Below are 24,800 nucleotides of genomic sequence, written 5' to 3'. Positions count from 1 at the left end.
CAGCTGGAGATTTTTCGGTGTGATTTACAGTGCTGATGGTGCCCTTTTTTCCAGGGTAGCTGCCAGAACCAATCACTCCATTTGGGGAGCTCATGCGTGTTGGTTCTATTTACCTTCTCTGCCCTCCTTGCCCCGTTGCCCTCCCTGTCCTGCACCCATGCAAACGCTCCTTGGCTTTCCTGCCTGGAAGCAGGGGAGAAACCTGCAAGTGTTTCCCTTCACCTCTATTGTAAATACTCACTGGGCTGAAATTTCATCCTTCTAATTAACTGACGTTCCCATTTGTGCAGAACATTATCCAGAAACAGTGCTGTCCTCTTGCAGGAGGCTGCCAGGCCTGTAAGCTATGGTGCTCTCCCATTTAAACTGAAAAATGATGGGAGGTGTAGATGCATGGAGAGGATGTTGCTTCTCCCAGCCAGGGAGGACATCAAACCCTTTATACTTTGTCCTTTTAACAGACAGCACACAGCCAAGATGAGTTTTTCTGTCTGGTGGCCCTCCCACGCTGCAAGCACCAGTCTTGTGACCTTTCCTTTGATGGCTGCTTTTGGGTCTTTATTATATTTTGCCCTGCTTTTCTTGGCTGTGTTCTGCCTGATTGAGTTACACAACACCGCCTTGTACTGTAAGCAGCAATTCTGCTTACAGTAAGTGGCAGACTGCTCTTAGGAGGCAGGAAAAGGGAGCTAGAAATTCTGCCCACCTGTACACACCATGTGTAGCATTAAACACTGTGGTCATACTGCTCTCAGCTGAAGTTCATTCGGCTGGCTTGCTGCACCTTCTCAGAGCAGTGCTCCAGCCTCCTGATGGAAGAGGCTTTTTACGTGCAGTATTTCTAGCTGTGGGCACCGGCTCAGAAACATGGCCAAGGGACACAGACAGGAGAGTCTGGCAGTGCAGGTCAGAGCTGTGCACCAGATTGCATGCTCCAGTGGCTCCCCTGATTTTATTGCATGGTTTCTCCTACATATGCCGTGCGGCGTACACACGCTGTGCCGCGTGACCCAGGGAAAGGGAAAAAGTGGCGCCTTGCATCAAGGTTGGAGGCTGTCAGGCTGGCATCCTCCTGATGGGCTGAGCTGTTGGCAGGACAGCAGAGTGGGAGATAGCAGGGCAGTGCCAGTCAGGCAGGTTGCAATGTGCCATGGAGGAGATGCAGGGCTGCGGGGCTGCGGAGGGCAAGAGGAGTCCCCCCCATGCTGGCTGGCTCTGACTTGTGAGGGCTGATGGAAAGGGGTTACTGAGTGACTTACCAGCTGTGCTTGATCTGTGGAGATTCGCTGCTTCTAAATATAAAAATGACATGCTAAAACAGATGTTGCAGTGTCCCACAACAGCAGCTTTGTACTTCAGAATCAGCTCTTTATTTTTGGAGGTATTTTCACGATATGGGTGCAAGCAGAGAAACCCTTTGGGACTTCATCAAGGCAGTGCAGGATAAGAAGCAGGAGAAGAACAACAAGAACAACCAAAAATAAGGATGCTATTTGGCAGCCTTGAAGGTAACAGCTCTCATGAAGACTCTCAGGTGCAAATGCTTCTTCCAGCCTTCTTTCAAGTGTACATCAGAAAGAGAGAGCAGCATCATTGGTGAACAATGAAGCATTTGTTTTTCTTCTTGGTGCTATCATGGCATTAAGAAGGTTCCTCTGAGGCACTTAGTGAAAGTCACAGATTTGCGTAGCATTTTGCAAGGCCTCAGCTTTTAACCAGAGAAATCACTTTGTGTTTCTGGTTTCACTAGATGTATCTTTTTGAGCTTGGAGACAGTGGATATAAGGAGTCTCAGCAGTGATAATTACCACATATAAATTCAACAAAATTAAAGCTTTGGAAAGGCTAAAATCCCTTCCAAGTCTTTAATCCTAGCAGCATACAGTAAGTATAACAGACTTGTCAGCAGTGAAGTCATACTAGCCCAAGCCTACCTTTAGCAAGCTTAGGAAGATTACTATCATTATATGTTTGATAGATGGAGTGAAAAAGAAATCCAAATTTGCACACAAAGTAAAAGATCTGGTTCCTTGGTGAACCTGGTTAGGTGGCTTTGGATGGGGTGAGAGGAGGGAAACTACCAACTTGTTGCGTCCCTGGTCCCCGGTCCAGTATCTCAGCACTTTCCTTGTCTTTACTTGACATCCCTGTTATAATGGTGACCCTTCCTGACACAATTGAAGCCGAGTTGTAGAGCTGATGACCTTACTGCATTGCTGTTAAAGTGCTTCTTGGCACTGTGTTGACCTGAGCCAGCTGGGACTTGGTCACCATTTGGGAAATTTTGTTTCCCTCTGCCCTTCCCAGTCTTTCTGTACTTACTCAGTGGTCTTGACATTCTTGGTGGCCACCTTAAGCATTATTCCACAGCCTGCCATATGTGTCCTCATACTGTAAAATATTTCATGCCATAAAAACAGTTTAGTGGACTGAGGCAAAACTTCATGTTTTTTGCCATCCTTTTGAACTGCCTCCCTGCATCCTGATCCCACAAAATAGTGGTTATGCTTTAGGGCCACAGGGTTACCACACAGAGGTGATCCAGGACTGAGTGTAATGTGATGTTGGATGTAGTATTGACTGCCAGGGCAATAACCTGTCACTGTCCCCGTGTTACTTAACAATGTAGAGGTAGTTCCCTCATTCAAAGTTACATAATTGAGCCTTATCACCAGGACTGAGGTTTCTGCTGAGATCACTGTAGGCCATCCTCACTATAGTTTGGGGTTGTATTTGCTGGAGTTTTTTTTTTTTTTCAGTTCTTACAAATTCATAGCTGGGATATTTGCAAAATTTGCCCTCATTCTAGAAATATGGAAAGGTCCTGAATGCCACTTTTAGGTAGCCTTTGAGTAGTCTACTTCCCAAATACATCCCTGAAAGCAGGAGAAACCAAGTGCAGGGTAACACTGAGACCACAGTGATGGGTTTGTGCCCTTATGTTTGATTCCCAAATCCAGCCTCTGTTACAGGTTCAACTATGTGTACATCATAATATTTTCTGTATAGTTTAAATTTATTAGAAGTTGTCAGTAGCTGTAATTTTTGTGCCTTGAATGTATCACAGAAAGGAGATGCCAGAAGCACAGCCGTGTTTTGTTATAAAGCCTTATCCATGGGTTCTTTAGAAGTACATGGTTTACATTAAAGAAAAAAAAATAAAAAGAAAAGAAAATCTCACCCTTCCAAATTTAAACCTTAAATTGAACTGTGGGAGTCACTTTTCACTAATTGAGAGGGAGAGCTTTTTAATACTAGAGAGACAGTTATATTCAGTATGCATAAGTGATTAATATTCACAGGGTGGCTTTGGGGCACCCACGCAGCAGTTCTGTTTTTCGTAACATTTTAACATGAAGGGTTCAGATCTGCTGAAGCAAGACTTCCAGGAGAGCTCTGCTGGGATCCTCTATGGCTTTTGAACCTGATGTGATGTAGGTGGGAGAAGCTTAATTGGCTGGCATTTTCACCCATTCTTGCTTGAAGGGAGACAAGCTCCAGCTGGATACAGCTTGTTCTGACTGTGGGTTGTTGAGAGCCCCAGGATCCTACAACCTGCTAGTTGGGGTCTGGATTTTGTGAAATGGCTCTGTGGTGTCCTGCTTGCAGCTAAACGTCTCCCAGCAGGAGATTCCCTGGATGGATCCCAGGTGGATCTTCAGAGACTAATGTAACCTCATACTCCCCATCTGTTTAGAGTCCTCACTAAAGTCTCAAGAGAGGAATTAGAGAATGAAAACCTTGAAATATGGTTTTGTGCCACTTCCAAGCCTGTCTTTATGCCTCTTTTTCCCATGTTCCCCCTCTGTGGATTAATTCTGACTGTGCTTTTCTGTAGAGTACTAAATGGGGGGATACAGCCTCCTGCAGGGTGTGAACCTTTTCTTATATTTCAGGCTCCTCTACAAGGGCAGTCAGGTGTAGAAACGTACAGAAAATGTTCTGGTCACACAGCAAAATCTGCTTGCCAGGACTCAGTGCCAGCAGCGTGCCTGTTCATGGGTGTCTGCTGTGGACCAGCAAGAGCCAGTGCTACCCTTCTGCTGCAGATCCTGCTCCTTTCCATCTGGTATCTGTGATTATTGAGGAGGTGTTGGCAGTGGCCATCAAGGTTAGACACCTCCGTGGGCTTCCAGTGCTGGTATTTGCTTTGTGGGGAAGATGTTAGGAGGAGTAGTTCTTGGTAGGTGTGAGCAATGTTGTTCAAAAACAGTATTTAGAGCATGGTGTGATTAAAATCCATTAAAATCCAAGGATATATGGTGACCAAAGCATTTTTTCACGGTCAACCACCCACAGACAAGAAAGGTGGTTCATTTCTGTCTGAGCTTTATAGCCCGATTTGTGATTTCCTCCAGAAAGCTCAGTCCCAGTATAGCTGTTACAATAGTGCAGTCCAGGTTTTTTACATAACTTTTGAGGAGCAGCAAGATGATGTCCCTCAGCTCTGCAGGGAAAGCAGTTTTCTACCATGTTAAGTTGAGTGTTACAAAACTGAGCAGAGAGAGTGAACAAACTTCCTGCCTGATTGACTTGGAAGCTGCAACACCTTCACTGCCAGGTCCAGGCTATGTCCTTTGTGCTTTAAATCCCCTTTTGTCCAGTTTTCAAGTTTATTGCTCTTTTTAGGCCTTTGTAGGTAATCTGCAGGAATTTGGAATCTCAAGCCCTAAAAACCCCAACTTTTGTATAAAAGAGTTTTGCAGGAAATGCAGGAGATGCATCCAAGGTTAAGTGGGAACAGCACATACAGAGAAAACAGGCTAAAGTTAGAGTATTTTTCCAGTTGATAATATTTTTTTTACCATCTTGGGCAACTTTATAACAGGTTATAGTGTTGCATTATATTCTGTAAGATGGACTCCAGAGAGCAGATACTTGGTTTTAAGTTGTGTAAAACTTTCACAAATGGTTTTGTAGCATAGAGGATATAACTTCAAAAGGAAAATGAAAAAAGGACAGCACTGGATCAGTCTTATGAAGCACCATCCAGCTCAGTACCTGTTCCTCAGGAAAAGGAAGGAAGGAAGGAAGAAAGGAAGGAAGGAAGGAAGGAAGGAAGGAAGGAAGGAAGGAAGGAAGGAAGGAAGGAAGGAAGGAAGGAAGGAAGGAAGGAAAAGAAAGAAGGAAAAGAAAAAGGAAAAGAAAAAAGGAAAAGAAAGAAAATAACCAAAGTAACTAACTGACTAGGAGAGTATGGGGTAAACTTTCCTTTAGGGCTCTCTTCCCAATCCTAGAAGATTAGCTATTTGAGTCTTCCTGAGCAAGGAATAAATCCAAGACTGTCGGGTTGAACTGTCCCCTATGAATTTTCTTTTCTGAAAACAATTTCTGCTTCTGGCTTCCACTGCATCCTGTTCAGTCTCTTCATAGCACTTGTGACCTTACAGCCTGCTCTTAAAGCACTCCTCCAAAAACTCTTTTCCATGCAGAGTATCTTCAGCAGCTGAAGCTTTGCTCTTGTTAAAGTAACTCTGTACATCTCAGTCTGTAGCTGCAAAACATAGCTATTTTCAACCTAAGTATGATTCTTAATGAGATCGACCCAGACCTTTAATCTTACTTGTCTGAATCCAGGTAGAATCGAGCAAAGTAATAAAGACAAATTCATGTGTCATTACATTATAATTAGTGACACATAGTTTAGTAAGTGCCTAAAAGGAAGATGTTACTGGTTTTCAGCTGTAATGTGCACCTTGAAGACTTGAGCTCCTGCTGGTGCCTTTCAGATGGACTCATTCTCAAAGTCTCAAATGTAGCCTGAATCACCCTCTGAATCTCCAAAAGCTGGAGATCCTCGAATGTGGTGATTTGGCCAGGGTGACTCAAGGGGCTGAATCCCAGTAGAGCACTCCTCACCAGGTCACTTTGCTGAGCCTCCAGGCTAACAGCCCTATTAAAACCAAACATCTCTGCTTTCAACTACTTGCCACAGGGCACCGAGTTGAAGGAAGGGATGGAAATAGTCTCGAGGGACAAGGCAGCCCTAACTTGCACCAGTGTAAAGTGCTTGCAGATCCACATCTTGAGTCCTGCTGGCTGCAGGTCTGGTAACCCTTGGTGTGTCTGAACTACCAGACCCATTTAATGGATAGATCAAATGAGCTCTTTGTAGCCTGCTTGACTGGAAGTGGGTTTAGTGTAAACTTGGGAGTAAAGCTTGAAAAGAGGGCTTCAGACCCAAACTCAGAGGTCTTCCTCATTCTGTTACCAGGCTCCCCTTCCCAGATGGAGGAGATCAGATCAGCCATTGCCTACTCAGGTTATTGTAAAGCAAACAGGAGTCACTCCCTTCAGATCGCACAACTCTGCCCCAGTATTGTCAGGGAAAGAAGCATGTGAAAACGAGTGTTTTGGTCTTCGATGGCAAATATTTTGATACTCTTTCGAAGATTTTAATTTGTTTTTCTTCTGTTGCTCTTGGTCTGAAGCCAGTGGAAAGCAAATCAGCAGTCCTGATATCCGATCTAGCTCCACTCAGGCATGTTTTTTTTTTAACAGTAGGACTTTGCCATGTTACATCTGAAATGCTTGTACCATTGGCAGTAATGTTGTTCTCTCTAAAGCTTATATACTGCATGTTTTTTAATTGCAAGTACTTTTCACTTAAAAATTACAGACAAGTCATTCCAGCTGCCTGTTTGCTGGGCTGTGCTTACATAGGTGGATGCGATTTGCAGTAGTGTTCCATTCCAGTGAAGTCCTCCACTGAATGGTTTCTTTGCAGAGCTTCAGCACATGATCCTGTGACTAGTCATCACCCCAGATGACAGGCATTTCCCCACTCCCTTAAGTTAGGCTGTTTTTCAGGTGAATACCTCTAAGATGATATATTTTAATTTTTAAGCTGTTGTTCTCGCAGTTTTTTCCCTTCCCCACTTCTGTTCCCTTTATTACATTTCTAGGAAGAACTGCCTGTTCTTGGCACTAAGAAACAAAAAGTAACCTAACCCTGTATTTTACTTCAAGGATTTTGGTTAGGCATGTTGCCATTTGTTTAACTTGAGCACCTTTGGGCTGCTTGCGTTGGTTTGTGGTTAACTCAGTCCTAGAAACTTTTCTCAGCTGGGAGGTCCATTGGAGTGGAAGCAAGGAAAGGGTTCCTCAGCATCATTTGGGAACAGAGGGACTAAACACTACAGTGCTCTAGAACTGAGACTTCCTTCCACTGCTGGGGATGGGAAGCAGGTGTCCACCCCAATCTGCACAGGTGCTGGAAGCCACACTGTAAAAGGCTTTACTGGATTATGGGCTGATTCTTGTTCGTGGTATTACGTACTTTATCACCACTTAAAAGTCAGTGTTAAAGCCAGGGAAGAGCTGGTATGCTGAAATCTCATGGTAGTGTTTTGTGCCTCTTTCCTGCTAAGGGCAAAATTAAATTTCTGAACAAGAACAGGTTGCAGGCTGATGCCACAACTGTCCTGAGTCAGCTCCACACAGTATTATGGAGAGAAGAGTAAAGCTGTCCCATGTATTTCCTCACAGCTTTCTGGGGGACAGTTTCATTTTCAACATTTTCTGTCTCACAGCTGATAAGTCCTCCAGGGTTGTTCTTTCCTGACTGCTGCAGGAGTCTTTGTGGGTCCATAATTTACCTTGAAGGAACCTGAGTCAGCTAAGAAAACCAGGCTTCTTGGGGAAGCATTGTAGTCTACAGAGTTGTTTTTTCTGGAGGGGCCCACATATTAGCTGAAAAGTGTCTGGGAAGTCAATGAACCTAAAATGTTCCTAAACCTTGTGTTAAAAACACCAAGCTTAACGTGTTAGCTTAACATGGAGCAAAGGAACCAAGTGTAATACTGAGTTAACAGCCATTTATACCTGTCAGAGTTGCCTGCCAAGGGAATAGGGTTGATGGATGCTTGGTACAGTGTTGTTTGCTGCCTGCCTGTCCCATGGGAGTCAAGTGGATGCACATCTCCTTCCCATATTTGAGTATCCTCTGAATACCTGGCATCCAGTACCTTGCCTGTCTTTCCAAGGTGCCAAATTACACTATGGAGCATTCACCAAGAGAAGTTCACAAAGGCATTGTGGAACTAAAATTCATTGAAATCCATGCCTTAAGACTTTCCCAGGGATTACTGCCCAGAAACCTGTGACTGTGATTCATTCTTTCATAATAAGACTGAAGCTCATGGCTAGGAGAAATATCTGGAGGTCTGGGCTAGTACCTCTTTTGCTGGGAATAGATTTGATTTCAGAGAACCATGGCCAAAACTTGCTTACTTATTAAACCACTCTGAGCAACTTTAATAACACATATAAGGTTGTTTGGTTTTTTTTTTATTTTGGTTCTTTCAAACAGCTGAATAACTGTTGCACCAGTGTGGTGAATGCACAAAAGTAGGAACAAAAGCTGCTTGTACATATCAGCATCTTACCTCTTTGAATTCCTAAAGGTAAAAACCCCACCATCTCAGTCTGATATCCATGTGCTTATAACTGCACCTCCCTTGACTTGGGAGCCCTCCTGGGAGGTGTAAACAGGACCCAACCAATTCAACAGAAAATCACAGTTGGACCATGTTGGTTTGTGGCTGAGTGTAGTTCTCCAAAGCCTGCTGTCAATCTGCTGCATCCTGGCTAGTTCTCATATAATACTTCAAAATCTTCCTTCATATCAACTCCCACCATCTGGTGGAGGGGCTTTGTTAATTGCTGTGGTAGCAGATCTCCTCCATGTCATCATTATAATCCCTCTAACTTTACAGTGAGTTTTGTGGACATAGTTCAGTACTTTTTTACCAGTCTTCAAAATAGTATTTCTCCCAGACAGAACAAGCTATGGAGTTGCTTTTGTTTTTCTCATTGCAGCTTTAAAACCACTTGACCCATTCAGGTTTCAATTGCAACTTATGATTTATCTTTGCTTCTTGGATTGTTTTGATTCTTTTAATGACAAATCTTCTCATGCAGTCATTACCAGGTGTTGAAGTTACTCTGAGGAGACGATTTCTTTTTGATTTGGAGCAAGTTGTACCTTAACAAACCACCCTGACCATTAGATGATGGTAGATTCAGCACTGAAAAGAAAGGAAAAATGCTTATCAGGCCAATCTTTTTCTACATAAGAGCTTCAAAGAGGCACCAGGAACATAAAAGCATGCAAACCATCAGGCTGCTTACCCATCTATTTTAAATGTATTCTGTGGTGCTTGCCTAACTAGCAACCAGACAGGTTATGTGCAATTTCAGGCTGTTGCTGAAAGTGAACACCTTTTTGCTCTGTTGCTAAACAGGCCAGGGAACAGAGGATTTGCATTCTCTTGGAGAGAGCCCCTTCCAAGAAAAAAACCAACTCGGTTGCCTTTTACTAACAAGTACTTTTAATCTAATGGTTAATCTAGAAAGAAGTATTAACCACATAAGGAACTGTTTATATTTGTGGAGCAAGAGTTTTCCTGTTAAATCAGTCCCATGTGCCTAGGTGCTGATGAATCACTGCTATCAGTCAAAGCAGGAGAAAGTGATTCACCAGGCTATTTCATCCACTTCTGTGACAGGGGGAAGTTTGGTAAGTGCATTGTTATTGCAACCCCTCTGAACGTGTCCAGTCAGGAGCTGGAGAGTTGAGCAAGACATATTCCATCCAGTGGTCTCTTGCCAAGAGATGCCACTGCCAAATATGTTCAACAGGGAGACAAAGACATTGGAACCTGACCCAAAACTTTTTGCTTGATTTTTGCTAGCTGAAGATACAATTTTTTCCCTAAAAATAAAAGTAACTTCTAAATCTATCAAGAATCTTTCAACAAATGTGACTGTAGTAGGCATACAGAGGTATGAGTATCTTGTGAGCATGCAAAAATTACAGCACCAAGTACATTAGCTCAGTGTAGCTTGCATTAGAGTTTCACTCCCTGCTGGCTTGCTTTGCATGTAACCCAGTGTTCATGTGAAGCAAAAACATAGATTTAAGTGGCTTTCTAATACTTCTGCTAATATTTTACCCAATTGGTTAATCTGTTAAATTATTCTCTGCATTTGATGGAGCTGCGTTAATTCCACTTCATTACGCTTGAATGGCATTAGGGCTGTTGTAGCTGTCCTGGCACGTGTCCTGCTTGCTGGGCCTCCCTGCCTTCTTTTTGATAACAATAGCACCATTCAGCCCATCTCTGGTTTCTCATTTTGCAGCATATCTCTCTGACGTCACACATTCCACCTTTTTCTTCCTCCTACCCTCCCTTACTGTCTGCTGAACCTCCTTTCCCAAACCCTGGGCATTTGCACTGATACAGGAGCACTGCTAGTGTAAGAATCCGTGCTGCTTCTCTCCAAGGCCTTCAGCAGCAGCAGGGATTCCAGATCCTGGTGGGAGCTTTGCTACTGCTTCCCACCTTCACATCAAGGCATACAGTGCAGCATAGTCACGAAAGCCTTTTTCAGTCAGTGGTCTTTATGTGACTTTTTCCTCTCTTTCCACAAAGCAGTCTAAAATTGAAGGCACAAAAGCCCCCTGTTTATTCAGTTTGTTGTCTCTGTGGACTTAAGACCTATTGTGTTTGCAGAATACCAAGAACTGCTATTCCCACGACTTCCCCCATCTCTCTGTCTTGGAGGAAATACACTTTCTTTTCTTTGCTGAATGCTTTCTACTTGGTGTGACCAGTTTAATGATTCCCATCTCCCTCTTGCTTTGCCCTCTTGTCCTCGCAGACCCAAAGCTGGGTAAACACTGGTGGGAAGGCTAAGCATGGCAGCACAGATTTTAGTTCCAGTCTTGCATTTGGTTCCTGGAGTGATCTCTCTGGACAAAAATACTCCTCTGTCTGGAGACAGCTGTTCGCCGGCCTAAAAGTACAAAACACAAGATCCCTGGCAAGTTCCAAAACATCAGGTGCAGTGTCCTGAATCTTAGATGGAGCTGAATGAAGCTTTTGGGAGTTTAACCACTGAAATAAAACAGAGCCCCTTGATGATAGCAGTTTCAAGTCCAGAGTACTGTTCTAGTGCTTTGCTATGAAGTGTGTACAATGTCCAAAACTGCAGGCCTCAGAAACATGCATTCTGCAGTTGTCAGCTGTCTCCCAGCTCCCATGATGTGCCTGGCACATGTTGTTAGCAACATGATGGAGAGCCACAGGGATGCTGGGCAGGAGTCAGAGGGGCGTCTAGTGATGGCTGAGCCATGTCTGTAGTCCACCCTTGGCCTTGAGTCTTTTCCTGAGAACTCCTTCTGCCAAAGAGTGAAATGTCTGTTGCGTTAGCTAAGCCTTTGTGGTGCAGTCCATCATGGGCCCTGGACAGTAATAATTTTTATTTGGAGGAGAGAGATGTTGCTGTTGCCTGTGGGGGCTCTTTGAGAACCTAAGCAGGAAATGTGAATAATTTCAAAATAGCTCTCATCAAGATTACACAATATTAATTTTGTTTCTGGGCAGTAAACTGTGGTGGCCATGTCAGTAGGTACTCTGAAGCTGGACATTAAAGCGACAGGCCCATGTATCCACATCAGCCTCATCAGCATGACTCTCACTGTCATTTCTCCTGGCGGGAGTTGGGATGCTTAATTTTCAAGGTGTTAATTTGAAAAGCCCTCACTAATGTGTTCATCAGTCCCTGCTATGGTTTCTTGCTTGGCTTGGGACTGTTCCTCCTTCAGCCTCCGTGTGTTCCTGTGGAAGCACAATACTAAACCTCTGATGAACTCTAAATTGAATGAGCTTCAGTATGCTGATTATAGCACTGTGAGATGGCCAGAGCAGATGCTGGCTGCTTCTTGAGAGGTTTTTATATCCTCTGATGAGAACGAGCTAACATTGCAACAGAAGCCCAGAAGTCAGAGACCTGTGCAGTGAGTGCTGTTAACCCTGCTAACCCCAAGGCAGATCTTCTCATGCTGCAGACTTCCGAAAGTGCTCAGCTCATTCAATGCCACGTTTCATAATTCATGAGCCTGAACAATATTAGCAGGTTATAGGTTTTGAACTGTTCTGACCTTTGCATGCTCAGATTCTCCTCCTACCAAAGGGGTTGAATTGGGTGGCTAGAAGCCTTTGATAAGGGGTATTTAAGAGAGGAAAAGCGAGTGCAGGGAGCAGAGGGGGTATTAGTGGCATGGCTGCAGCATTATGCTGGAAAGATATTTTTATCCATCCAGCTTATCACTTGCATTGTCGTAAAGATTATAAAGATGTTTGCAAAATGTGCTGCAGTTTAAGCTCATAAGTGTATATGTTTTCCAGCCTTGCATTTTTTAATAAATACTAAACCATTATGTCCATATGTATCAGTTATGAAGTATAATACTCATTTGTGGATGGAGAATCTGAGCTGATTGATGCCTCATGAGAAGGCTTTGTCTCACTGGGCACAAGGAATCGTAAGAGCCTGCATGGCAGCACTGTGAACATTTGTGGTTGCACTTCTGTTTTTGAAAAATACTCCATCTGCTAAGAAGCCCCAAGGAAGTTTTATGCGTACACAGGTGGCAAAATTGCAAATCCCATCTCCTTCAAGTTGGTGGTCTGTTTTAGTAGCTCTTTATTTTTTTTTAAACTGACAAATTTTAATTAAAGCATGAGATACACTTCCTGAAAGTGACATCAGCTAAGATTTTGGAATGAACTGTAAATTTTTTTAAGAACATGGATAAAATAATTATGAGACAGACTGTATATTTTATAAATCAGTAACCTAAAATAAAAATCTCAGAACCTCAAATAATTTCTGTTGCCACTGTTACTCAGTGTTCACTGCAGGATTCAGATTTGTTTATGCTAGATGAATGACACTTTTTCCCTTTAAAAAAACAGTTACAGAGGGGAAGGGCCCAGAAAACAAATGCAAATCCCGATAATTCGATGTGGGAATAATTATCCCAGTGAACAGGAGATATCTAGCTCAGTTCTTTGACACTCTGGTTGTGCAGTGCCTTGGGCATCAAGTGGCTATGCCAGTCCTGGTTCCCTGATGCACGGGGTCTCAGACAGAGAGCACTGTCATCAGAAGTTGTACCACCCAGCTTTTCACGATGGAGTGCAAAAACACACTCGTGGCAGTGTTTTGTAAACACTGGTTTCTGAGCAGCACCAGTTCCCCTCTCCAGATACCACTCTTTTTGCAGTGCCGCAAGAAATGGGAAGATAATTGGCTTCTTACAAACAAGCGTATTTGGAATAGCAGGAAAAAAAAATGTATCGTTGTGAAAACTGCTCTGTATGGGCAGATGATTTCACTTACAGGAAACCTTGCTCAGCTCATTCACTTGAGATGGGAGTAGAGGAACATTGGCCTGTCCGGAACAGCTTGTCTATCATATGTTGCATTAAATAACTAGACTGACTAGGATAACAGTGCTCACTGAGTGGGGAAGGAAGCACTTACTCTTCCAGCTGGACTCCAAGTCTCCCTGGAGAGGTAACATTTATAAAGAACGAGCCAATCAGTTACAAATTAAAGCCTTAAAAGTTAGTCAGATTCAGCAACACCCCTCCCCTCCCCCTCAAGTTTCCTCATCCAGCTCTTGCTCCACAGGAGGGAGGCTTCAAACAGAGCTCTGTGAAGGGTTTCTTGGTTTCCGCAGAGCTGCTCTTTGATGCATAGAAAACTGGTGGCTGAACCAACACCTACGAGCTTGTTTTCACTCAAAATAAACACTTGCCTTCTGTCATCTCTTCTCAAAATCTCCTTTTAAAAACAAAAACAAAAACCAAACTTGTAAATCAAGGGAGGTAAAGGCTGGAATTCCTGTTGCTTTGGATATATTTCTTGCTTGTCTGCCTCATCTTCCCTGTCTACCTCTTCTACCATTTCTATCCCTTTACTTTGCCCAGTTTACTTTCCTCCAAAAGCTGCCACGGGTGCCTTTGAATGCTGAGATGGTAGAGGTTGAGCCTTGATGCTGTGGGCAAGATGAGCCACTTAGCCTTTGAAACCTCAGTTTGGTCATGTTGTTTTCTTTCTCGCTCAAGATGGCTGTATTCTTGCCTATTTTGATGCTTGAAGTGCAGATTCTTGGGGACCAGGAAGAGTCTTCTGTTGTTGTGGCATTTTGGCAGGGTCTATCACCATGAGAGTCTGGCCAGTTGTTAGGGTTTTTGATGTAAAAGTGACACTAAACAGAAATAATCCCAAGTACATTAACTACTTAGGAGAAAAAATAGTACCGTTTTAGTTATGCAATTTGCAAATTACAGTCTTGGGACATGTAAAATATATCTTCACCTATAGGTGCGAGTGTACAATATCAGTGTTTTCTTTTCAAAATGCGTAGGTTGATCTCCGCATTTCTTGACACTGCCAGTTTTTGCTGCCATATGTTCTCCTTTTGCAGAACCTTTAGCACTGCTAGCTTAGTTAAATGTAAACAGATGATGCTGCATCTTATATTCTAAAATGCTAAGGCTGTAGAGACACCACCCAAAATCGTGCATTTGTGAGTGGTCTTTCCCGTGCTGGAAGTTCTGCCCACCCAAGCTTTTCTTCTGAAAAGGAAATGAAGGTTTTTCAGGTGCCAGGAAAAATGGAGGCATGAATAAATGTGGTGCCACTTGGGTGTTTGGGGTTCTGTCTCTGTCTCCAGAAGTCTGGGCTCAGCGGATCTCACACTGTGTCTCTCTCTCGCAACCAGGACGTCAACGCAGGTGAGGGGAGCGAGTTCACTGACAGCGGCATTGAGGGAGCAGCCACTGACACCGACCTCCTTTCCAGACGCTCCAATGCTACCAACTCCAGCTATTCCCCCACTACCAGCCGGGCCTTCATCGGCAGCGACAGCGGGAGCAGCTCTACAGGAGATGGGCTGCGCCAGGGGGTGTACGAGAACTTCCGCCGGGAGCTGGAGATGAGCACTGCCAACAGTGAGAACTTGGAGGAGGCGGGCTCTGCCCTCAGCGACGAGCAGAGCAGTGGCACCCTCAGCTCCCCTGGGCAGTCTGACATCCTCCTGACAGCTGCCCAGGGCACGGTACGGAAAGCTGGAGCTCTGGCAGTGAAGAATTTCCTGGTGCACAAAAAGAACAAGAAGGTGGAGTCTGCCACGCGTAGGAAGTGGAAGCACTACTGGGTTTCCCTCAAAGGTACAGAGCAAGCATGCAAGAGTCTATCCAGATGGGTGGCTGTGGTGTCCTATGGTCTATGTATTGCTGCAGCTGAAGGAAACGATATTCTAAACTCTTTACAAAAGCTGCTGTGAATTGCAGTATGGTTAACATCAATTGTGAGGAAGTGGTCCTGATGCTTTCCAGAGGGTTTTATTTGATAGTTGCTTATGTGCTCACATTATGGCACACATGTAGTCCAAGACATCTGACTGTGCTGCACCAAACTGGGATTCCTACACTGCTTCAAGTCCTGCTTGGCTTCTCTAAGCCCTGGGTGTTTCCTTTAAGAAGCATGTCTGTGGCTTGCTGTCAAACTGGATACCTGTGTGCAGCTGCAGGGGGTTTGCTAGTGACACCAACACATGTTCACACAGGGGCTCTGTCTTTGTATGTGTTCCTGGTGTAACTCTCACACTTAGTTCTGCTGGTCTCTCCTTCTCTGAGTAGGACACCCAGCAAGTTGCAACACATTTGTGGTGTGGACAAGGAGCCATGGTTTGGTCATCGAAGCTGTCTTGTGAGATGGAAGATGATGGCTCTGTCTGTGTCATCCTATTTGTGGTGGGCAGCACCTGGCCACTCTACCAGCCACCCTATCAAAGATGCTTGCTTTCTGAACTTTTGCAGTTCCTGCTTGGAGCATGCTCCAACCCTATTTGGCGTTTGAGTGCTTATAGGTGCACAGAAATGGTTAATGGAGCAGCAAAGCACAGGAGCTGGCCTCCTGAAGTGACCTCTAATTAATCTTCATGGGGTTGCTTGCAGGGTTGTGGGACTGGCCTCCTCTGTGAGCAAGGAAGTCAGAGCTGCTGTAGGTGGGATTACCAAAAAGCTCAGTGTAGTTACGGCCCTGATCTTCCCCACAGAGTGCTTTTTTTTTAGAACACTTATTTTTTTAAAAAAAATTTCTTTTTTTTTATTTAATTGGCAGCAGTCCTTTAGAACCAGCAGCAGTTAGGTGCCATCTCTTCCTTGGAGAAGAGAGATTGGGGAAATGAAAGAGGAGAGAGGGAGGGCTGGAGGGCAAGAGGGAGCCCTAATCCGGGAGGGGGGGCTTGTGGCAGGAAGGTCTTGCTGTGAGGAGCTGGCAAACAAAGGGCCATCTGGGAGCAAAAAGGGGAAGGATGAGCACAGAGGCAATGTTATTTTAGAGTGCTTTGACTCAAGTGGAGTGTTTGCTCCTCAGATTGCAGTGCCTTAATAATGCCAGTGTTTAAACGAGGCTTTGAAGTTAACAGCTGCTATTGTTTGGCTGCAAATAGTTTTTTGGGAGGCTGGGTAACAGGGCATCCCTTTGCACTGAGACGGCTGGCTCCTGTGGCAGAGAAACAGGGTGCCACTTTTAGTTTAAAGCAACTGTAGATCATGTGGGATGGAGAGCGAGAGAGAAGTAGACCCTTTTTATTGTAAATCCCAATTTGCAGGCTTGCTGTATCTTTTTCACCCCAGATAACTGTAAATGTTATTTTATAAAACTAAGTAGGTTTGTGCTGTTTCCAGCTAAAATGTGTTTTTGTGGTTTTGGCCTTAGTGCTGTGGGTCAGAGCTGAAACGTGACAGTGGAATAAGGATTTGGTTTATACTTTTTATTTATTTGTTTGTTGGGGTTTTTTGTTGGTTTTAAAATTTTTTCTTTTTTTCTTTTTCTTTTTTTCTTTTTCTTTTTCTTTTTCTTTTTCTTTTTCTTTTTCTTTTTCTTTTTCTTTTTCTTTTTCTTTTTCTTTTTTTTTTTTTCTTTTTCTTTTTTTCTTTCTTTTTCTTTTTCTTTTTCTTTTTCTTTTTCTTTTTTTTCTTTTTCTTTTTCTTTTTCTTTTCTTTTCTTTTCTTTTCTTTTCTTTTTCTTTTCTTTTTCTTTTTCTTTTTCTTTTTTCTTTTTCTTTTCTTTTCTTTTTCTTTTCTTTTCTTTTTTCTCTTTCTTTTTCTTTTTCTTTTTCTTTTTCTTTTCTTTTTCTTTTCTTTTTCTTTTTTCTTTTTTCTTTTTCTTTTTTCTTTTCTTTTTTCCTTTTCTTTTTCTTTTTTCTTTTTCTTTTTCTCTTTCTTTTTCTTTTTCTTTTTCTTTTCTTTTTTCTTTTTTTTTTTCTTTTTTTTTTTTCTTTTTCCTTTCTTTTGTCTTTCTTGCTTTCTTTTTTCCCCTTTTTCCCATACACCAGTCTTTCAGCAAGCACAGCTCATTCCAGCCCCATTTTTCTTCCAGTTACTCATCTGCATCATGCAATTAAATTGCTTGATCTTTGCCTTGCAGGGCCTGTAGCAGCCAGCAGCTGCAGGAGGCTGAAACAGGGCCGTGGAGCTTTGCCTCTGGGGTGTCTGCTCTGCAGGGCTGGCGGCTGGCTCACAGCTGTCCAGCACTGCCAAAGGAGACACTCTCATGTCTACGCTTCTTTTTGGTCCTCTCAGTGGGATAGGGTGCCCTTGAAGGACCCCCGCTTATGGGGCTTATAATGAGGCTTCTCATCTAGGGCTGTATTGTACTGCCTGTAACTCAGCTCTGTGTAAGCAATGCTAGAGTGGACAAAGTGGGCAGCTGGGGCACAGATTGATGTACTGTGCAGCTCATGCTGTGCCTACATGGCGTGGAAACCACTGCATTCTGGGGCAAAAAAAACCCATCCTGTTGCTGGTGCTCTCTGCTGTAGGGCTGAAAACCTGAACAGGTGCTGGCAAATCCTCCCTCATCCCTGAGACTGTTTTGTGGGTGATTTATAGTCCCAAGTGTTCGTGCTGAATAGATGTGGGGCAGCTGATGTGTTTAAATGTCTTGCTTGCTTATATGTGATTGTCTCTTTTAGGATGCACGTTGTTCTTCTACGAGACTGATGGCAGATCTGGCATTGACCACAACAGCATCCCAAAGCACGCTGTCTGGGTGGAAAACAGCATAGTGCAAGCAGTGCCTGAACACCCCAAGAAGGACTTTGTCTTCTGTCTCAGCAACTCCCTTGGGGATGCTTTTCTTTTTCAGGTTGGTCCAGTTCAACAGTTTTACCAAGTTGTTCTCTTTTCCTGTCTCCAGTCAAGGAGGAAATCTTAGCTCTGGTTGAAATAAATGGAAAAAGCCTGCTGACTCCAGTAGGTTTGGGATTTTCCACTGGCAGCACTAGAGGCAGGACATGATATATTTGGTAAATGCCAGTCAAGAGACCTACCACCACATGTGAATCACTCAGATCTGCTGTTTTTATTCTGTGACTGGATCTTCTTTGGGTAAATGTTAGGAACAGAGTAAGAAGTAAGAAATATTCTTACATCCCTGTAAAAACTGGGAATTTTGCATGGTTTGGAAGCATGCTTATAACACACGGACCAAGCCAGTTAACATGTAGGATGCACAGTAGTGCATTAAATGTGCTGTAAAACTATCTGCATCTAGAAAGAAATGTATCAAAGATGGGACCTTGTGTAGAGGCTCAGGTTGTTTACAAGACCCAGAAGAGTTTGAAGTGCAAGGGGATACTTAGACTCCCAGGTGCTCTCTTGCAGTATCCAGTTGCCCCTTGTTCATACAGACCCTAGTCAATGTGTTACTGTTATCCAAGAGGAGACTAAAAGTCCATGTTTATAGATCTTTTTTCTTTAATCAGGAAATAGAACTGTTGGAGTTTTGCAGGGTTAGTTTAAAAAATATCAAAGGCCATAGATTAGTTGTGTTTCACTGGAAAAGGTTTCTGTATTTTGGCAACTGCTGATTCCCTGAGTGATTTTTAGATTGGCATTCAGTTTCTTATTGCAAGTTGTCACTAACCAAGGGATGACACTCCTTTATTTGTGATTACTAGTCTGTGCTGAGGTGGTGCTGTTTCCTTCTCTTTTGATTCAGTTTCCTTCACTGGAGGAATCCCATATTTATTTCCCTATTGTGACAAAGTCTTGAGACTTCTTGCCTTCTTAAACCAGAAACTACTCTGTGGTAGAATGCGTCCCCCCCATCTTCATTCCCCTTCATGTATTCCAGGGCAAATCTTTAAAACTACATTCTCTCATCAGTCCTTGCAATTGACCTGAGCAAGGGGCTACATTGTCAAACCAGAACAAGATGATAAACCTTATTGACTCAAAGGAGTGGTGCTGCCTTACATGTTGAAGAGACTGAGAATCTGATTGCATACTTGAAAAAAAAAATTTTTTTTTCACAGACTTAACTTCTTGCAACCTCATTCTGAATTTTCCTCAGCTTGTAGTGTAATACTGCACACCTCCCCCTTTCTACTTCATGCCTTTCCTGGGCAGGGTTACATGTATTTTGCCACCTTGAGAGCCTCATACAGGAGGTAGGTGTGGTGCTTATGGTCTCAGTGTGTACTGGAAGGGTTGTGAAGCAACACCTCCTCTTGATCTACTGATACGAGCTGTAAAATCTTTTCCACAGAGTTTTCTAAGGGAAACCTTCACTCTCATAAAACTATTGCCAGTGGATGCTAAGTACTGGAAAAGTCACATTCAGTACATTTCTTTTGTGGCAACACAGGGACTTATTCATTAAAAGCCCTATGCCATTATGGCATGCATAGATTTTAATGTGACTCTGTGGGAAAAAGCAAAAATGAGCCTTTTCCAATGAAAGCAAATCACTCATATTGCCTTGCAGAAATTTTTCCTTGGTGTGTCCCTTCTGCCACAGAACCCGTGCATTGCTAGTGAAGCAGAAGAGAAAGAAGGGGTGGGTTTAGGGAGAAGGGTAGACCAGCTGCAGTGGTGGAAGTAATGTGCAAGTGACTGCTGTAGGGCTTGCTTGGCTGCTCTCAGAGCAGCTGACATGTGTGTCTGTTCAGCAGTGTTACTTAACTGCTCACGTCCATCCACACACAGCACAGTGCTGTAGTACTGGTTTTGATGAGAAGAAGCCACAGACCTGCAGAAGACTATTTTGGTCTCTGGAGACTGTGTACTTTGGGTGAAAAATAGAGTCTCTTTGTAAGGCGAACAGATATTGGACATCATGTAACAAGCCTTCCCACTGCATTACACCTAGAGACATCACATACCTCCTACATGATGATTCCTTGCTCAGTCAGTTCTTACCATGCCTACACAAATCCATTACTTGCAGATGTCACATGCATTTTCCAGGAGCTCAGAGCAACTTGTGACACCACATACTTACGTATCAGATGTTTGCAGCTTGTTTATGTGGTCCTTTCTGTTGAGAAGCAGAGTGATCCCTCTTGCCAACTCACCTACCAGAAGAATCTTAAGCTCCTAAAATCCACTCCAGATTCTTTTTTTTTCCCTTCCTCAGGAAACTAAAAAGAAGACCGAACCTAAGGGTATACAGATAATATTTTTTAATCGGACAAGATAAAAATATGACCTCCTGCTGTTAGGATTTTACTAGGAATTAACAAAGCATACCATCTCATTACAAGCCCAGTGCAACTCTCTTCTTTATTGGGGGCTAGGTTTCAACACCTCACTGTAGGCTAGGTGTCTTCCATTCTGCAAACAATTTCTCTATTTACAGCAGAAATTCCTCAGGAAGAGGGGCTCAACATGTCTTGAGCAGTCACAATAAGATAGTGTAGGCCCCTATTTATAGATCTCAGCTTGTTAATATTGTCACCTTGGCAGGGAGCCTGACCAGCTTGAGCAATCACTTTGTGCAGTGCCAACCATAGAGGAGAAAACTGGGAGTAAGAGATTGGTCTTTCCCATGTAGACCCTACCTTCTGCTTGGGACTTCTAACCTGACCTAGGGAAAGCAATGTCATTCTGGGACATGTGTGTTTCACCTGCTTCAGTATCACAGAAGTTTTGAAGTGCTACCCTTTGCTTATGTGATTTTCAGAGCTGGGCTTCTGTGGGTATTTCTCCTTGGCTTCAGACAAGCTACGTCCTTTGCTTTTAGTTCTGACCACCAGGAGAGCAGTGAGGATGACCTTCTTCATCTATGCTAGGAACTGGAAAGATTGTAATGTGCTGTCTATTAATAGATCCAGTTTCATCAGGAAGTTTAAATGGAACAAGGTGGTTTGGCACCTTGCAACTTTTTCAGCCATGAGACAAATACCAGCATGATTACTGCTAAAGGCTGACACTCACAGAAAGAAAGTCTGCTGCAACCTTGAGTTGGCTGTAAATTTTGTTTTACAACCTAGTGTTAAAAGGTATGCAGTTTATTAAGAAGGCTAAGATTTACTTTTTATTTTGAAAGTCTGGAAAAGGAATGCTTTGAAATACTCTTCTTTCTGTGTCAAAGCCTTTAATCATAATAGTGATGTTCCAGAAAAATGTACTTGTGTCCCATGTCCTAGCCTAATACCTCACTGAATCAGAATCACAGAATAGTTTGTATTGGAAAGCACATTACAAATTATCTAGTTCTGACCCTTCTGCCATAGACAGTGATACTTGTTGCTCAAAGCCTTAGCCAGTCTGGCCTTGAATACTTCCAGAGAGAGGAAGTGCTCCCTTTTCCTGAACTGTCACACACATGCTTGGGTACAGTAGCAGAGCTGTAAAAATTACACTGAGCCTGCTTTTAATGATAGATGGGTTGTCTTCAGAGTGCCTTGGAATCTTCAGAAGTGAAAGGCTTGTTTGTTTATGCATCATAATAAAGCTACTCATAGATATCATGGTCATGTTTTGTGCCATTAATTTAGTTCTAACTGTTGCGTGCCAAAAAATCTCTCCATACTGTGAAGAACACAGAAACTGGCACATTCCCTGCCTTGAGGAACTGGGAGTTTAGAAAACATCATTAAATGTTGAGCTACAGATTATGGCAGGATTGTGTTGAACAAGGAAGGCAGTTCCTGAGACCTTGCGAGGAAACAATGTGCAACTGCAAAGCACAGATATAGGTGTAATTCTAAGTGCTACATGCCAACTCCTGCCTAAGAATGATGGCCTTTTTATTACTTCTCTTATAAGTGGATTTAAGGCTTTGAATCTTAGGATCAAAGGGAAAGAAAACTCATTGGAATTGTATTTGTTAATCTCCAATCAATTTTTTTTTTACCCACACTGTAGAGAGTATCCTGACTCCTTTCCCTCTCTTTCCCTCTCTTCAGACCTCTAGCCAGACTGAACTGGAGAACTGGATCACAGCAATCCATTCAGCTTGTGCAACTGCAGTGGCAAGGCAGCATCACAAAGAGGACACTGTCAAGCTCCTGAAAACAGAGATAAAAAAGCTGGAGCAGAAGATTGATATGGATGAGAAGATGAAGAAAATGGGTGAAATGCAGCTGTCTTCAGTAACAGATTCCAAGAAGAAAAAGACCATACTGGATCAAGTAATCTCACTTGCTTATGTGAAATAAGCCCCTAACAAATATATAATAATATAAAATATAAATATATAATAAATAATATATATATATATATATAAAAATATATAAATATATAAGGCCTTCTTCAGGTGGCCTTCTTCTTCTTGTCTGCTCCTGTTGTGCCTTGTGTGTGTATACAGAGCTCCCAGAGCAGATGGGACATGTGTTGGCAGGAGAGCTGTGTTGGCTCTCCTAGTTGCACTGTTTCTCTAAACAATGTGCACTAAGGTACAGCATAGGCTGTCTTCTCCTGGCTGCCATGTAAGGGATTTGGCTTGCTGCTCAGAGGTTGAGAGAGGGCTTTAGGAGAGTGAAAAGGCTACCAGACCATGGCAGCAGGATTGCTTATGGAAGAGCTGGTCATAGACAGATGAATGCTGCTGTTTCTCTTGTCTTAAGGATGGAAGAGGCTGGTTCTGCAGGTGGATGGGATGAAGAAACCATCCCTGATTTCTACTTGTTACAAAAACCTTTCTTGAGCTCATGGCTGCAGATCTGACTGCCTGTGGAGACTGCTGCTTCTAACTGGAAGTGGACAACGCAGTTGTGTTTGAGAAGCAGAGAGCCTAGAGCAGATGTCTCTCCCACTGCTGCAGCAGCACCTTATTTTAGGAAACTAACATATGGCTCCTGCTTCATTAGTTTGTAGCTCTTTTACAACGGCTGCAGAAAGCCCCTGTAATGTAAACCATAGGGAGCTGCTGGGGCTCTAATGGGCTAAAGCTTGAGAGATTTTGTACCCCCTGGAACCCCTGAGAAGAGAGGGAAGAAGCTCGCCTCTGTTGAAAGGGCTCAATTCAAAGACTGTCAGTGACAGTGAGAGGGCAGAACAGTCTCTTTATGTAACTGTGTTTTTCTAGACACTTTGAAACTGTTTCCTATCAGTAGTTTGAATAATTTGAATAAGTCCTTATATAAGCTGACTGTAGTGCTCTTCCACTGGTAAGTTTAATTATCCCCAGAGTATAGCACTTTTTCGAGTATGGTGAGCTCCATTGATGCTTACAGCAGTGCTTCTGGTGTGGCTGCTGATTCAGGGTGCACTGTATGTGGAATTTGGTGGGGTTTGGTCTTGTTTCTCAGATGCCCTTGATGCATGAAAAAAGCATCTTAAGGGACTGCTCAGAGGAGAATCCTGAAATACAGAGAAAATTGAAAATGGAATTTTGATCCTATTAATTAACATCAGATCAAAGAAGCAGTTGTCTCAGGAGAACACTTCTGACATGAACATAAAGAAGTTGTTTTCCATCTAATAAAACTTTTTTGTTGTTTGTATTCTGTTTGGGTTTGAGAGGGGAGAGGAGAGTGGGAAAGAGGAGGAGTAAGTGTTTCTTGAACGAGATCAGCATTGGTGAAAAAGGAGTATTACCGGGAACAGTAGAATTTTCTCAAGGTATTTACTGCTCTGTTCTTCCACCTCACCCCTTTTTCTTCTCATGCATCTCAATTTTCAATGTTTGCTTTACACAGATCTTCGTTTGGGAACAAAACCTTGAACAGTTCCAGATGGACCTGTTTCGGTACCGCTGTTACTTGGCCAGTCTCCAAGGAGGGGAGCTCCCAAACCCTAAAAGACTGCTTGCTTTTGCCAGCCGTCCAACTAAAGTTGCAATGGGACGTCTTGGAATCTTTTCAGTCTCATCCTTTCATGCGTTGGTAAGTTTGAACAGAGGCCAGGGGTCATCTTTGCCAACCTACAAATCTCTTCATGTGTTCAGTGCAAAGATCATGTTGACAAACAGCGGTTTGTGCCTGAGGGGCGAGCCCTTACCTAAGTGTGCAGAATATTCTGCTTTCTGAACAGGGTGTTTGTCCTACATATAGATTAGAAAGCAGGTGATTGCAAGCCATGGAACCACGTATCTTCTAAACTTGTGATTTTGAATTTCCAGATCTCCACTATAAAGATGCTGTCTATAAACAGATCATCCTATTACAAGAGCAGGGTCATCTCTAATGTTATGACTTGCTTTCTACCATATGGATGAATCTACTGACCAATTGGCCTGATAGGTGATCTCCAGTGATCAACACCTGATGCTTGACAAGGGAGGGGAAATGTTCTTCTCTGCTACTTATGATGTGGCAAATAATGTTTAAGATAGTTGTCTGAATTTAAATAATGTAAAAACCCAGCTCTTAAAAATACAGGGAAACGTATTTAAAAATGCTGTTTTTTAAATGAGTTTAAATCAAGTTCCTGTATTTTCAGCTTGGACTTCTGGAGCTTCACAGAAATAGCTGAGCTCCACTTGTTGTCTTGTAGATGTCAGCTGTACCCTTCAATTGAATCCAGAGCTGCAATTCAGTCAGGGGCGTTTTTATTCTTTTATATGTGAAAAGATTAGCGTCATCATCCTGATAATTGCTGGTGGATGTATTTTTTTTTTAAGTGGCGGGATGTAATTTGCATTTATGCTTATTTTTTTTGCATCTATAAAAGCACTGAGCATTAGCCTGAAAAACAGTCTGC

At 43.0% G+C, this 24,800-nt stretch overlaps 1 protein-coding gene across 1 annotated transcript in view; it reads left to right on the top strand.

Annotated features, from left to right (window-relative positions):
* TIAM1 (T cell lymphoma invasion and metastasis 1) overlaps nt 1-24,800 on the top strand; it is a 122,744-nt gene that overhangs the window by 41,081 nt on the left and 56,863 nt on the right. Inside the window, exons 3-6 of the mRNA XM_030469015.1 lie at nt 14,582-15,029; nt 17,843-18,015; nt 22,064-22,288; nt 23,798-23,983. Of these exons, the coding sequence (XP_030324875.1) occupies nt 14,582-15,029; nt 17,843-18,015; nt 22,064-22,288; nt 23,798-23,983 (1,032 nt within the window). The remainder of the gene's footprint in view (nt 1-14,581; nt 15,030-17,842; nt 18,016-22,063; nt 22,289-23,797; nt 23,984-24,800) is intronic.

This window comes from Calypte anna, chromosome 1, assembly GCF_003957555.1.
Source record: "Calypte anna isolate BGI_N300 chromosome 1, bCalAnn1_v1.p, whole genome shotgun sequence".
NCBI classification, from domain to species: domain Eukaryota; kingdom Metazoa; phylum Chordata; class Aves; order Apodiformes; family Trochilidae; genus Calypte; species Calypte anna.
This window is presented reverse-complemented; position numbering and strand designations above follow the sequence as displayed.